Source organism: Triticum aestivum, chromosome 6B (assembly GCF_018294505.1).
Source record: "Triticum aestivum cultivar Chinese Spring chromosome 6B, IWGSC CS RefSeq v2.1, whole genome shotgun sequence".
NCBI lineage: Eukaryota > Viridiplantae > Streptophyta > Magnoliopsida > Poales > Poaceae > Triticum > Triticum aestivum.
Window position 1 is genome coordinate 693,713,072 of NC_057810.1, and position 14,840 is coordinate 693,727,911.

The window sequence follows — 14,840 nt, forward strand, 5'->3', positions numbered from 1 at the left end:
CGTTCTATTTCCTCTTCGGTCGATAAAAAAAAGAGCACATCTAGTTGTGCCTTAGTTATTGCACATCTAAGTGGCTCAATCAAGCATAGAAAGGAAAAAGGGAAAGAAAACAGAAAATATCCACACGAATCTCCGCGTAAGATCAATGACATAGGATATAGATGTGCAATACCTATGGCACATCTAGATGTGCTTTAGAAGAACTGGAAATAAAATGCTGATTATATATCCCAAAAAGGGTTTCCCCTGGTTTATAAATAAAATCAACCAACACCAAATACATCCCGATAACCGAACAAACACACACCACCACCGCATACAACACACATACCCAATTTTGTTTCTTTCCATGAGCCTGCATGCGACGAGCACGAAGGTCATGAGAGATTAAATGACACGGTATTAGGCTTATTAATTGGTTTATTAGTTTGGTAACTTCCCAATGATGATACAGGCGGCCACACTACACTATACCCATCCCACGATCGTGTGGTTTCCCATCTTTTAGGTCTTGCCATGGACATGGACGGAACCTCTCCCTCTAATTTCGTTTCTTTCCATGAGCCTGCATGCAAGGAGCAGGAAGGGCAAGAGAGACTAAATGGCACGTTATTAGCTTAATTAGTTTAGTTTGGTAACTTCCCAACGATGATACAGGCGGCCACACTATACCCATCCCACGATCGTGTGGTTTCCCATCTTTAGCTCTTGCCATGTACCACTAGTAGAAAAAGGGCCTAATGTGACGCACATTAGTTCCGGTTTGTAACAAAACCGGCACTAATGTGATCATTAGTGCCGGTCCCAACGGCTAGGGGCGCGGAGATCATTAGTACCGGTTCGTGGAGAACCTTTAGTACCGGTTCGTGCCACGAACGGGTACTAGATAGGTAATTGCAGGCTGCGGTCAGGCTGGGGCCCTACCAGCACCTTTAGTACCGGTTCATGCCCCTGACCACTACTGGAGGTTCCTAGCTGATTCATTCTGCAGCTGTTTTTTAGTCCCACCTCGCTCCGCTAACAGAGTTTTTACCACCTTAAATATATGACTTCTCAAACTATCACAACCACTTGGTCTTCATTGAACTCTATGTGTAGGATCTGTGGCTGGAATAGGAGTCTTCGCCGGTTCTTAAATCGGGGTAGATTCCTATTGACAATTTGATTCTATACAAAAAGATCATTGATGATCAATGTATTTTTTATGTATTTCCCTGTAGCAGTAGCGCGTTTTGGCTGAAAGGCGATACTGATCAATGTATTTTTTCTGTGTTCAGATGCACAATTCAAATGCACAATCTCTTTCGAAGTACTGGATGCACTTCATGTATAAACTGGACAATCTCTTAGGAAGTATCAGGGTTTCAGACGAAAACTCATCTATTACACCGGCTATTCAATATTTTAATAACTTAGCACAACTCCGGACTTTTTCTGCGTTTAGATGCAGAATCCAAATCCACGTCATCAACTTTCAACCCTTTCTGACATAACTTACTATTTTTGATGCATTACTGATTTGTTTTCAGAGTTAAATCACCGTGAAAATGGAAAGCAGTATAAAATGAACTCTGAAAAGGTTGAAACTTAGCAAGGTATCATCATTTCACCCGCATAGCATGTGCAAAAAAGTGGAGAGGGTTACGGCAAAAACTGAATGCACTTCGTGTACAAACTGGACAATCTCTTAGGAAGTATCAGAGTTTCGCACGAAAACTCATCTGTTACACCGGCTATTCAACATTTTAATAACTTAGCACAACTCCGGACTTTTTCTACGTTCAGATGCAGAATTCAAATCCACGTCATCAACTTTCAACCATTTCTGACATAATTTGCTATTTTTGATGCATTCACTTATTTATTTTCAGAGCTAAATCACTGTGAAAGTGAAAAGCAGTATAAAATGAACTCTGAAAAGGTTGAAACTTGGCAATGTATCATCATTTCACCTGCATAGCATGTACAAAAAAGTAGAGAGAGTTACTGCAAAAACTGGATGCACTTCGTGTACAAATTGGATAATCTCTTCGAAAATATCAGAGTTTCGGACGAAAAATCATCTCTTACACCGCCTATTCAATATTTTAATAACTTAGTACAACTCCTGACTTTTTCTGCGTTCAGATGCAGAATTCAAATCCACGTCATCAACTTTCAACCCTTTCTGACATAATTTGCTATTTTCGATGCATTTACTGATTTGTTTTCAGAGCTAAATCACCGTGAAAGTGAAAAGCACCAAAAAATGAACTGAATAATCACTACAAATATGAATATAATGATAAAACACACTAATATTAAATATAAGAAACTCTAAATATAGCAAAAAACAACTCACAAATAAATAGAAGAAACTATATGAAAAAATTTATTTCCACGCTTCCCAGTGGGCCTGCTCGGCCTTGGGCGTGCATATGCAGGCGCATAAGGCCCAGCAGGCTCACAGGACAGCACGGCAAAGTTAGGCCCAGAGGCCTGCATTATATAGGAGCTCAAAGGAGTAGCCGCGGCTGGGTTTATAAACCAGTGCGGCTGCCCTTCGCTCGGCGAGGTAGGACTAAACAATGAGCACCGCGGAACGGGAGCGCACCACCTTTAGTTCCGGTACGTGGCACAAACCGGTACTAAAGGGTGGGTATTTAGTACCGGGTGGTGGCATGAACCGATACTAAAGGGGGTCGCTTCCTGCCGATTCGCCTGGCCAAATTTAACATTTAGTACAGGTTCCTGTCTCCAACCGGTACTAAAGGCCTCCCCTATATAACCACCACTTGCGAAAATTTTCAGTTATCATCTGCATCTTTGTAGTGCTCGTCCCCGCGCCGCACCTGTCGCCGTTGTCGCAGCCCCCGTCGCATCGCCCCCGTCGCGCCGCCCCCGTTGCGTGATACGTCCATTTTGCATCATGCTTTTATATCAATATTTATTGCATTATGGGCTATTATTACACGTTATGTTACAATACTTATGGCTATTCTCTCTTATTTTACAAGGTTTACCATTAAGAGGGGGAATGCCGGCAGCTGGGATTCTGGCTGGAAAAGGAGCAAATATTGGAGACCTATTCTTCACAGCTCCAAAAGTCCCGTAACTCCAAGAAAGTCATTTTTGGATTTAATAAGAATTATTGATCAAAGAAAGTACTTGAGGGGGCCCACACCCTGTCTAGGAGGGTGGGGGCGCCCCCCCTACAGGGCACGCCCCCTGTCTCCTGGGCCCCCTGATGGCCCTCCAGTGCTCATCTTCTACTATATGAGGTCTTTTACCCTGGAAAAATCATAAGGAAGCTCACGGGACGAAACTCCGCCGCCACGAGGCGGAACCTTGGCGAAACCAATCTTGGGCTCCGGCAGAGCTGGTCTGCCGGGGACACTTCCCTCCGGGAGCGGGAAATCATCACCATCATCATCACCAATGATCTTCTCATTGGGAGGGGGTCAATCTCCATCAACATCTTCACCAGCACCATCTTCTCTCCAAACCCTAGTTCATCTCTTTTATCCAATCTTGTATCAAAACCACAAATTGGTATCTGTGGGTTGCTAGTAGTGTAAATTACTCCTTGTAGTTGATGCTAATTGGTTTACTTGGTGGAAGATCATATGTTCAGATCCTTAATGCATATTAATACCCCTCTGATTATGAACATGAATATGCTTTGTGAGTAGTTATGTTTATTCCTGAGGACATGGGTGAAGTCTTGCTATTAGTAGTCATGTGAATTTGGTATTCGTCCGATATTTTGATGAGATGTATGTTGTCTCCCCTCTAGTGGTGTTATGTGAACGTCGACTACATGACACTTCACCATTATTTGGGCCTAGAGGAAGGCATTGGGAAGTAATAAGTAGATAATGGGTTGCTAGAGTGATAGAAGCTTAAACCCTAGTTTATGTGTTGCTTCCTAAGGGGCTGATTTGGATCCATATGTTTCATGCTATGGTTAGGTTTACCTTAATACTTCTTTTGTAGTTGCGGATGCTTGCAATAGGGGTTAATCATAAGTGGTATGCTTGTTCAAGTAAGGGAAGTACCCAAGCACCGGTCCACCCACATATCAAATTATCAAAGTACCAAACGCGAATCATATGAGCTTGATGAAACTAGCTTGACGATAATTCCCATGTGTCCTCGGGAGCGCTTTTCTCATTATAAGAAATTCTCCAGGCTTGTCCTTTGCTTCAAAAAGGATTGGGTCACATTGCTGCACCTTATTTACTTTCATTGCTTGTTACCCGTTACAATTTATCTTATCACAAAACTATCTATTACCTACAATTTCAGTGCTTACAGAGAATACCTTACTGAAAACCGCTTGTCATTTCCTTCTGCTCCTCGTTGGGTTCGACACTCTTACTTATCGAAAGGACTACGATAGATCCCCTATACTTGTGGGTCATCATCGCGCACCGCCCACCGGCCCCGTCGCAGCCCCCATCGCCGTCGTCCCCGTTGTCGCTGCCCCCCCTCGCTGTAAGATCGATTGTGTGCCCCGGCCGGCCCCTTGTCGCTCGCGCCGGCGGCCTCCTGTGCACACATGCACACACGCACACACACAAACACTACTAGGAAAAGGGCTATAGATGGGATGGACACTAATGGCGCACTGTACATGTGGTGCACCATTACTAAATACTAATGGCGCACCATGTGTTGGTGCGCCATTAGTGTGCAAATACTAATGGCGCACCACATCCCACGGTGCGCCATTAGTAAAAAAAATTTAAATTTTTTCAAAACTACTAATGGCGCACGGCGAGTGTGGTGCGCCATTACTATGTTGACATAGTAATGGCGCACCACACCCACCGTGCGCCATTAGTAGTTTTGAAAAAAAATAAAAAAAATAAAAAAAAATTGTTAGTAATGGCGCACCTGTGGACAGTGCGTGTGGTGCGCCATTAGTAGTTTAACTATCAATGGCGCACCACCCCACGGTGCGCCATTACTAACATGGCCCAAAAGTTCCCGAATGCACCCCCCCCCCCCCCGTGGATCGCCTTTTCAGTTTTAAAAAAATAAAAGAAAATGATGGAAATGTCAAAAAAAAATGAATTTCGACTTTATTTGCAAAATCTCTCTGGAAATTTGTAAAATGGGCAAAACTTTTGCATCCGGACTCGGATGAAAAAGTTTTTATATGAAAAATCATCTACTCGAAAAGTTACATCCAAATTTAACCGGGGGAACCCCGTTAAACATGTTTAAAATCCCCAAAAACCTAACAGAAAAAAAGTTACGGGGCTTTCAAGATCTAGAGGCAAAAAAATTCAAAAAATTTCAAACTTACTAGTGGCGCACCGTGGATGTGGTGCGCCACTAGTAACAGAAAAAAAAATTGGTTTTGAATTTTTTTTCCAAAAAATGATACGTAATATGACCGGAAAGTTTGAAATATTTTTCAAAATTTCATCATAGTCATGAACATGAACAAAGTCCTAGACATCAACAAGGTATAATAGGATTGATATGCTAGATATATCAACAAGTGCCTGTGAAGTGAGCTGGTGCTGGGGTTGGATAGAACTCTGAAGTTAAGCGCATTTGGGCTGGAGTAGTGTGGCGCACCAGCGGATGCGCCATTAGTATGCCAGATACTAATGGCGCACCACAGGTGCGCCATTAGAAAAAAAAATCTAATGGCGTGGTGCTAGTGACGCACCTGTAGTGCGCCATTAGTAGAGAAAACAGGTGCGCCACTAGCAGCCCTTTTTATAGTAGTGAAACGTACACACACAAACGCACACACACACACAAAAATGTTTAATGTCAAAATGTTAGATTATATAAATGTTAGATTATAGAATAATTAGATAATGTTAGATGAGTTAGTTTTTTATACTTTTAGTTATAGATGAATTTATATTAATGTTAGATGAATTAATATATATTAAATTTAGGTATATGAGATTTGATCATCTAATTAAAATTTAGGTATACTTTTTAGTAAGAAAATTAATAGAACTAGTTTAGTTGAATTAGTTGAATTAGTTGAACTAGTTAATTGAATTAGTTGAATTAGGAGCTATACTTTATTTAGGTTTATTTTTAGTAAGTGTGCTTAGTTTAGTTGAACTAGCTAGTTGAATTAATAGAACTAGTTTAGTTGAATTAGTTGAATTAGTTGAACTAGTTAGTTGAATTAGGAGCTATACTTTATTTAGGTATATTTTTAGTAAGTGCTTAGCTGAATTAATTAGTTGAACTAGCTAGTTGAATTAATAGAACTAATTTAGTTGAATTAGTTGAATTAGTTGAACTAGTTAGTTGAATTAGGAGCTATACTTTATTTAGGTATATTTTTAGTAAGTGCTTAGTTGAATTAATTAGTTGGATTAATTAGTTGAACTAGCTGGTTGAATTAATAGAACTAGTCTAATTAGTTGAGTTAATTGAATTACTTGAACTAGTTAGTTGAATTATGAGCTATACTTTATTTAGGTATATTTTTAGTAAGTGTTTAGTTGAATTAATTAGTTGAACTAGCTAGTTGAATTAATAGAACTAGTCTAATTAGTTGAATTAATATAACTAATAAGTGTTTAATGTTTCACCTATGAACATATATAGGAAGTGTCGTCTGACGACGAAAATGATTTTATTACGTGTGAAGATTGCGAAGACCAACGTGGCATGTGCGACAAAAATTCCCTAGTTGATGATAGGCGCTTCAGCATCAAGCTGGATAAGACCTTCGAAGTGGATACAGTAAGTCACAACGACAAGTCTTTTTTCGTAATTAAGCATGACTTATATATGCTTCATTTGCTTCAACTTATTATTTTAAATTTTCACTATTCTACTAGTGTATCCCCTGCCATGCAAATTTTTTGTCTTGGATAAGATAGGTTTCAGTCCTACCAAAACTATGGAGGTAAAGAGAGTTTACTTGAAGACCGAGCATGGTTATACCTTCAACGTCAAATTATACAATCAAGAAACCTACACCTATTTTGAATGCAAAACTTGGCAAGCACTATGCAAGGCTTATGCATTTGAGCCTGATATGTTTATCACCTTTGATATTCGTCCCAAAGATGATATTGAAGGTAATAGAGACATTTGGGTCGATGTGCAGACGCCTCCAGTTCTACCATTATGTGAGTTTCTCAACCATATTTATGTCTTTAATATTGTTTTTTTTCAAAAAAAGTTGACAACTAATTTCTATTGACAGCTTATTTCCATTCAAGCAAACTTGTCCAACGCTTGGTAGACATGACCTTCCACTGTCCCGGGGCTGAACTAAACTGTGAGGAGATAAGTCATTATGTTTCATGGCTTGAGGATCTTCATACTGTCAAGACAAATTATTTTTCTGAACTTAAAAATCTTAGTACTCAAAACGTGCGACCAATAGTGATCATATTAAACTATGGTCACATATATTTAGGAAAGATGGTAAATTTTTACTATTTTTCCTCAGTGCATCTTTTGCATACATTATTTTTTAAGCTAAACTTCATTACTAAGTATTTTACTATACGATGTTCTTCAACAGGGACTCCCGATGAATGTTCTGCCTCAGTGGATCAAGACTAAAGGTTGCGTGAGAATTTTTAGCTTACGGCCAAGACCTCCTATAATGCACTTTAGTGCATTCAAGATTAGTGAGGAATGCTTAATAGTGAAAGACTGGAGCAGAATTGTCCACGATCGCAGAGAAGTACTAGGAGGCAGCAATCAGAAGCGCGGCCCACGATTAGGAGACAGGTTCATTAGCATGCTCCAATATGATGAATCAGGAGAGCTATACATGTTCTATGCTATTTTACCTGAGAGAGAGCAGCAGGAGTGATTAGCATGCTCTTCGTGTTCTTCGTCATGAACTTAATCTCAAAGAGTGATTTGCTTTTGTGGTCTTATATATGAACACTTATAATCATGACCATGTTGAACTTGATGATATCTTTCTTTTTGGTACAAGTGAATGTTTCTTTTTTAAGCTAGCATATATTGGTGGTGATTAGATAGCGGACTATGATGGTTAAATAGTGCTAATGACGACTATGATGAGTTATTATATCATTTATGAAAGAAACCGCAGATTAGTTTCAACTAGATGAATCCTAGCTAGCTAAGTGATCAAGTATATGCCATATCCATATTACTTGATCACCTATCCATGTCCCAGTTGAAACTAATCTGCGATACTTTCACCTAATGATTTAACAACTCATTATAATGTAAAAACAATCTCTAAATTAAATTGAAAACACAAAACTAAAGGAAAAATAAAAAACAAAACCAAAACAGCCCAAACATTTAGTACCGGTTGGTGTTACCAACCGGTACTAAAGGTCTCCTGCCACCCGGCCCCGGCTCGTGCCACGTGGTGGCATTTTAGTGGCGGTTCGTGCCGAATCTGTATTAAAGCAGGGGGGGACCTTTAGTCCCCACCCTTTAGTGCCGGTTACAGAACCGGCACTAAAGCCCCTTACGAACCGGGGCTATAGCCCGGTTCTGCACTAGTGGACATACGAAACCTCTTCCTCTAATTTCGTTTCTTTCCATGAGTCTACATACGAGGAGCACAAAGGGCACGAGAGACTAAATGGCACATTATTAGCTTAATTGGTTTACTTTGGTAATAACTTCCCAACGATGATACAGGCGGCCACACTATACCCATCCCACGATCGTGTGTTTCCCGTCTTTTAGGTCTTGCCATGGACATGGACGGATCCTCTATCCCACGATCCTCTCCCTCCAATTTCATTTCTTTCCATGAGCCTGCATGCGAGGAGCACTAAGTGCATGAGAGATTAAATGGCACGCAATTAGTTTAGTTTGGTAACAACTTCCCAACAATGATAAAGGCGGCCACACTATACCCATCCGACGATCGTGTGGTTTCCCGTCTTTTACCTCTTGCCAATGACATGAACGGCGACGTGAACGTGCGGTGCTTCCCTTGGATAAATTCCTCCTTATCTCATCTCCAAGTGAGACAGCGCGTTTACGACTGTACCACAAACCTTGGCTCCTCCAGCCTATTTAAACACCGGCTCCCTCTCAAGAATTCATTTCTCATCTGGTAGTCGTGCTCTCCCTCACCATCAGCCCTTCTCCTCTTCCTCGATACTTCTCTGCATAACCATGGCCATGGAGCAAGAAATTAACTGCCTAATACTTGATGAGCTCTAGTTGTCCTTGTTTTTTTTGTTTTTTGCGGGTGTCAAGTTTCTCACGCCTGAAAATACTGCAGATCTCGACGACACGCTGTATCCCAAGTCGTCCGGCATTTCCCCCTAGTGGGGAAAACTATCGAAGGTATATATGATGTGCTACTGCCCCTGCATATTTATGCTTTTGAAAAATCTTCAGTTAATGCATGGTTTTATTCGCTGCCATTCTGTAGCTTACATGAATCAGAAGTTAGGAATGGAGATGAACAAAGTGGCCAGTCTATGCTCGCTCCTATACATAAACTATGGAACAACTCTTGCTAGCCTCCTGGTGAGAACCTCCATCGGATACTCCATCTGAATTACATCCATCGGATACTCCATCTCGCATCTCACAATTCAATTTTGTTCTCGGGCTATCGGATACCAAATGGACTATGATGACTTTCATAGGTCCTCAATCCTCGTGCCATTTTTACTCTCCCTACTGCTCTGTATCTCAAATAAATAAATAAAATCATGTTTGTGTCTAATAGCTTTGTTCATGCAAGAAGACTGCTATACGACAAGATCAAGCCCGACCCAGTTCTCAAGAACATGCTGCAGAGCATGCGCATCCGCAAGCCGGTATGTTGCCATGCCCAACAAAATTCTGAACAAAATACATGCATGCATCTCATATATTCACCAATAGCATGCATGCATGCTCTCTCTTAGATATTCACCAACAGCGACATGGACCATACCAAGATAATGCTCGAGAGGCTGGGTCTCAAGGACTGCTTTACCGGCGGTATTATCGGCTTCGAAACACTGAACAAGATAATCCTCGTGCCATTTTTACTCTCCCTACTACTCTGTATATATATCAGAGTAGAGGTTTTGTTGGTCTCCTCTCACAGTAGCTCCGGCAGCAGCACATTGATGTTATGGATGCTTGGGACAGCATGATCTGCACCGTCCACACGGTTGGACTTGCCAATCTGCGGAATAGAGATGGAGTGTTAGTCCTGTGCACCCTGTAGAAGAGCCCAAAAAGGAAGTAGAGATAATTAAGCAGACTTACCAGCACTATGCGCATACCGATATCTTTTCCAGCCTTGATGTTGCGCTCACTGTCATCGAAGAAAATCTACACATATGGGTATCATTAGCACTCGGGTCAACTATAATACAAAAAATGATGCAAGACGACAGACGTCATACCGCCTTGGAAGGGTCGACGTTGAACTTGTTTAGTGCATCCTTCATGGCTGTGGTGTTTGGCTTGCACAGCACGGGGGTCTTAGGCAGCTTGCCACCTGAACGGGCATTGTGACCGTCTATGTCGAAGATGGTAGGTGTCACGGCATTGTCCCTCGGTAGCCGCAGGTATGGCTTGTTCAGTGTTTCGAAGCAGATAATACCGTTGGTAAAGCAGTCCTTGAGACCCAGCCTCTCGAGGAATATCTTGGTATGGTCCATGTCGCTATTGGTGAATATCTGAGAGAGAGCATGCATGCATGTTGTTGGTGAATATCTGAGATGCATGCATGTATGTTGTTCAGAATTGTTGGGCATGGCAACATAGCAGCTTGCGGACGCGCATGCTCTGCAGCATGTTCTTGAGAACTGGGTCGGGCTTGATCTTGTCGTATGGCAGTCCTCTTGCATGAACAAAGCTGTTAGACACAAACAGAATTTTATTTATTTATTTGAGATACAGAGCAGTAGGGAGAGTCAATATGGCACGAGGATTGAGTACCTATGAAAGTCATCATAGTCTATTTGGTATCCGATAGCCTGAGAACAAAATTGAATTGTGAGATGCGAGATGGAGTATCCGATGGATGTAATTCAGATGGAGTATCCGATGGAGGTTCTCACCAGGAGGCTAGCAAGAGTTGTTCCATAGTTTATGTATAGGAGCGAGCATAGACTGGCCACTTTGTTCATCTCCATTCCTAACTTCTGATTCATGTAAGCTACAGAATGGCAGCGAATAAAACCATGCATTAATTGAAGATTTTTCAAAAGCATAAATATGCAGGGGCAGTAGCACATCATATATACCTTCAATAGTTTTCCCCACTAGGGGGAAATGCCGGACGACTTGGGATACAACGTGTGGTCGAGATCTGCAGTATTTTCAGTCGTGAGAAACTTGACACCCACAAAAAAAAACAAGAGCTCACCAAATATTAGGCAGTTAATTTCTTGCTCCATGGCCATGGGTATGCAGAGAAGTTTCGTGGAAGAGGAGAAGGGTTGATGGTTAGGGAGAGCACGACTACCGGATGAGAAATGAATTCTTGGGGGGGGGGGGGGTGTTTAAATAGGCTGGAGGACTAACTTTCCAACTTGATTGCCAGTGCAGGAGAACTTGGATGTCAGATCTTTCAATATTTCATCCAAATACAACTCGAACTAAGGTGCCACATAGTAAGAAAATAAATAAAGTAGTGTAATATTTAGTCATTTCAAAAAAAAATTCTCTCATTGCAACGTACAGGCAATTTGCTAGTTTTACATAAAATAAGTTTAATTATTTTATTTGAAGGCGTGATGGTAGTGGCACAACCAATGCTCGATACCCTTACTTGTTGGCTTTGTGTTGCTTGGAGGGCATGATCGAGCATTTCCATGAAGATGTCGTCCATGGACCATGGTTGATGGGGTTGTTGTGGTGTGAGAAGATGAGATTCGCTCTTGGGACAGGAGCTATCTACCAATCACTTGCCTATCTAGTCCCCACACAAAAAAAGTCGGAGCAAATTAGATGTGGATGAACAAGGAACTGATTCCTTTCCAGCACACTCCTTAATCACAACATTTTCTTTATCTTATGGCTATGAATCGCGATGGTTAATTTGAATCTGCCCTGCACCTACGATAATTGCTCAGTTACTCAAAAAAGAAAAATGCCGAATGTCACCTGACTTTGTGTGTGTGGTGAAAGCCTCCCAAACCAAGTCGCTGAAACAAAATCTAGGGGGATTCCTTCCTGTGGTGTCAACTCACGCGCGAGCCTATAAAGTAGTGCAGAGCATGTTCTGATGCAGCAGAGCAGAGCATGCACAAAAGAGAAAAGGAGACAACGAATAAAGAAAGCATCAATTTTTTTTCAGAGCCTTTTACAAAGAACAAAGAATAAAGAAAGCAGCAAAGGGAGAGCAATCAATTAACGATGTTTCCTTCCGAAAGATCAAAGATGCAATGGGAAAAGCTGCTCTAGAGATAACTAACAAAAGACTACCAAGAACAAAAAAAGCTGCATATTCCATGATACAGACAATACCATAATCTGCATGTTTTTCTTTAAAGCCTTTTAGAAAAGAATAATACCTCAGCAGGTGAATTTATTATGAGCAGCGCAGACCTTGTAAAATGGCATCTTTTTGCACACACTATGATAGAGTTTGGTATATATGTCTGGCTCTTCTTGTACTGGTTGACTGTTGTCATTTGATAAGGAATAATAAACTCAAAGAAGGTCACATCTGTTTAAGTAAAATCGTTCGAGCTCTTGCGTAGTATCTGTCACCTCTAAGCCAAGTAGTTGTGGTATATATCAACAGGTTTGTCTGACGAAAGCAACCATGGCGAACATCATCGACGTTTACTTTGTCTGCAATATCAACAAAACATGCTTTAGAGAACAAGGAAAATGGTGAGCAGTACTACTCCATCCTGTTTGCAATTGATTACAGAATACTGTGTGCATGTTCCATACAAGTAATACACCATCCAGTTTACGTTTTCTCAGTGCCCTTTATTGCAAATTAAAAGAACACTAGTAATGCTCATCATATTACTAGTGTCGTATAAAAGCATCTACACCGCACTCATAAAAATCGGAGGATACGCCTGTTGGAGTACTAATTGTTTTCGAGTGTTTGTGGTGGGTCCGACCTGTCTGTTCCGATGTGTCCCCATATTCGATTTTTATTTTTCGAGGAAGTGATTGTGGGAACAAGGCAATCCAGCTAATGGTCAAAACTCAAGCCGAATAGAGAGCGAGAGTAAAGGGGTGTCATAAGCCCCTGGTTTAGTTTGGGAGATCTGCAAAACGGCCCAGTTCCAAGGTGTGGCCATTTAGACCAGTTTCTTGCTTGCCGCGAGCTCGGAAATCTGGAAGGTGGAAGCATATTGTACATGCTTGATTTAGAATCAAGTTCCTTTGTAGCCAACATGATTTGTGAATTTCTTTACTTTCGTCATGCCGAATGATTTCTTTATTTGACCAGTTGAACCGGAAGTAACAATCACATTGGTGCTCCTGTGGCACCCTTAGCCGAACGTGCGGAGACGTAAGGGGCAAACTTATGAGCAATGCAACCCGGCTTGACCGAAGACACAAGTCAAAATTAGTGCATATAGTGGCGAGTACAATCATGGAAGGAACCGCGAGTCCGTCGGGGCGGCCCTGTTCTATTTTTTTCGGGAAGATGTTATAGCCCCTGGGTCCGTTCCGAAGAACTGTCATCACACTTCTTAGCGCGCGGCCGGATTCCACGTGATTTGTGTTGGTCATGGTCAACAAGTCAAAAATAAATATAGAAGGTTAATATAAAAACTATATTTGGGTTAGTTGTCCTTACTTCAAACTAGGACGAGTCCAATGATCGAGCTAAGTAATAGAATAAACTAAATGAAAACATAGATAGGGCTAACCATATAAGCGGCGTAGCAGGGCGGCGTTGCAGGGTTTGAGCTCCAGACGACGTGTCTTCGCTTCTCGGATCCAATATGCTCCTCCAATGAGGACTTTATTGATGTTGAACGGTTCGTCCCATGGTGCAGACATCTTGTCCTTGGCTGTTTGTCCTGATAGCGGTGAAAGACGTGGTCACCTACGTTAAATGTGTGACTCCGCACCTTATGAAACGAAGTGCATGTGGAGCCAAAAAAATTACCATTATGAAACCAAATAATTCAAGTAAGAAAAAGTCTAAAATAGCCATAAATCAATGGTTGATCTTGTTTAATACATTACTGCTCCTTTCTAGCAGGTGTACGTTGTATGATAAAAAAGGCTCTAATGAATGAAGATGTGAATTTACCCGCAAAAAAAAAAAAAAAGAATGAAGATGTGAATTTTGTACTATTATGTACAAACATAAAGATGATGAAAAACATGCATGGCATGGGGCTGGAGAATAATAGCGAGACAGGTCATGTACTGTAGCCATGTAGGCAAAAGGGAACGCGAATAAAGCTTTCATGGTCGATGTGTCGACTGCGAGACGGAGAGGCGTGGCTGCAAAGGAAAAGGGGAATGTATGTGCCAAAGCAAATCCCGCCCCAGATGAAAAGCAACAGAGATAGATGTGTGGTGCACTACTGCACGCACCCGAGGCCAAAGAAGAATCTATGTCTGTTTGGGATCGATATTTGTTGCTTGTCCCCGCAGTACTACTGTCGTTAGTGTAGTGGTAGTATTCTTACGTGCGCTTCACGGTGGCAGTTGGTCCCATCGCATCTTGGAGCAGTGGCTCCTCAAGAGATGTGATGAGATAGACCTGCTCGCCCGCTGAGTAGTGCTCACTTTATCAGTGACGAAAAAAGCTGCAGCGATGGTATATATCATGTATGCTAACTAGTACTGCTACAATCATATGTGGCGTGATTAGCAGAAACTACCATTTTAGAATTCGTTGCATTTCTCATCGCACCGAAAAAATGACAGTGGCAAAAAAAAGAATGATGCTAAACACTAATAGCTTTGAT

General features: G+C 41.4%; 1 protein-coding gene across 3 annotated transcripts; it reads right to left on the reverse strand.

Annotated features, from left to right (window-relative positions):
* Window positions 1–9,817: 9,817 nt before the first annotated feature.
* On the reverse strand, window positions 9,818–11,423 carry LOC123139371 (uncharacterized protein C24B11.05). 3 transcript variants are annotated; one of them, XM_044559183.1, is made up of 7 exons: window positions 11,184–11,242; window positions 10,998–11,095; window positions 10,876–10,913; window positions 10,690–10,792; window positions 10,338–10,613; window positions 10,198–10,263; window positions 9,818–10,114 (listed from the first exon to the last, which is right to left on the reverse strand). In XM_044559183.1, the coding sequence occupies exons 2-7, from the start codon at window positions 11,088–11,090 to the stop codon at window positions 10,028–10,030; spliced, it is 663 nt and encodes a 220-aa protein (XP_044415118.1). In that variant the 5' UTR covers window positions 11,091–11,095; window positions 11,184–11,242; the 3' UTR covers window positions 9,818–10,027. The 3 variants fall into 3 exon arrangements, with proteins under 3 accessions (XP_044415118.1, XP_044415116.1, XP_044415117.1); XM_044559181.1 differs by adding an exon at window positions 11,306–11,423 and having other exon boundaries at window positions 9,835–10,114; window positions 10,338–10,792; window positions 11,184–11,248; XM_044559182.1 differs by having other exon boundaries at window positions 9,839–10,114; window positions 10,338–10,777; window positions 11,184–11,402.
* Window positions 11,424–14,840: the final 3,417 nt, after the last annotated feature.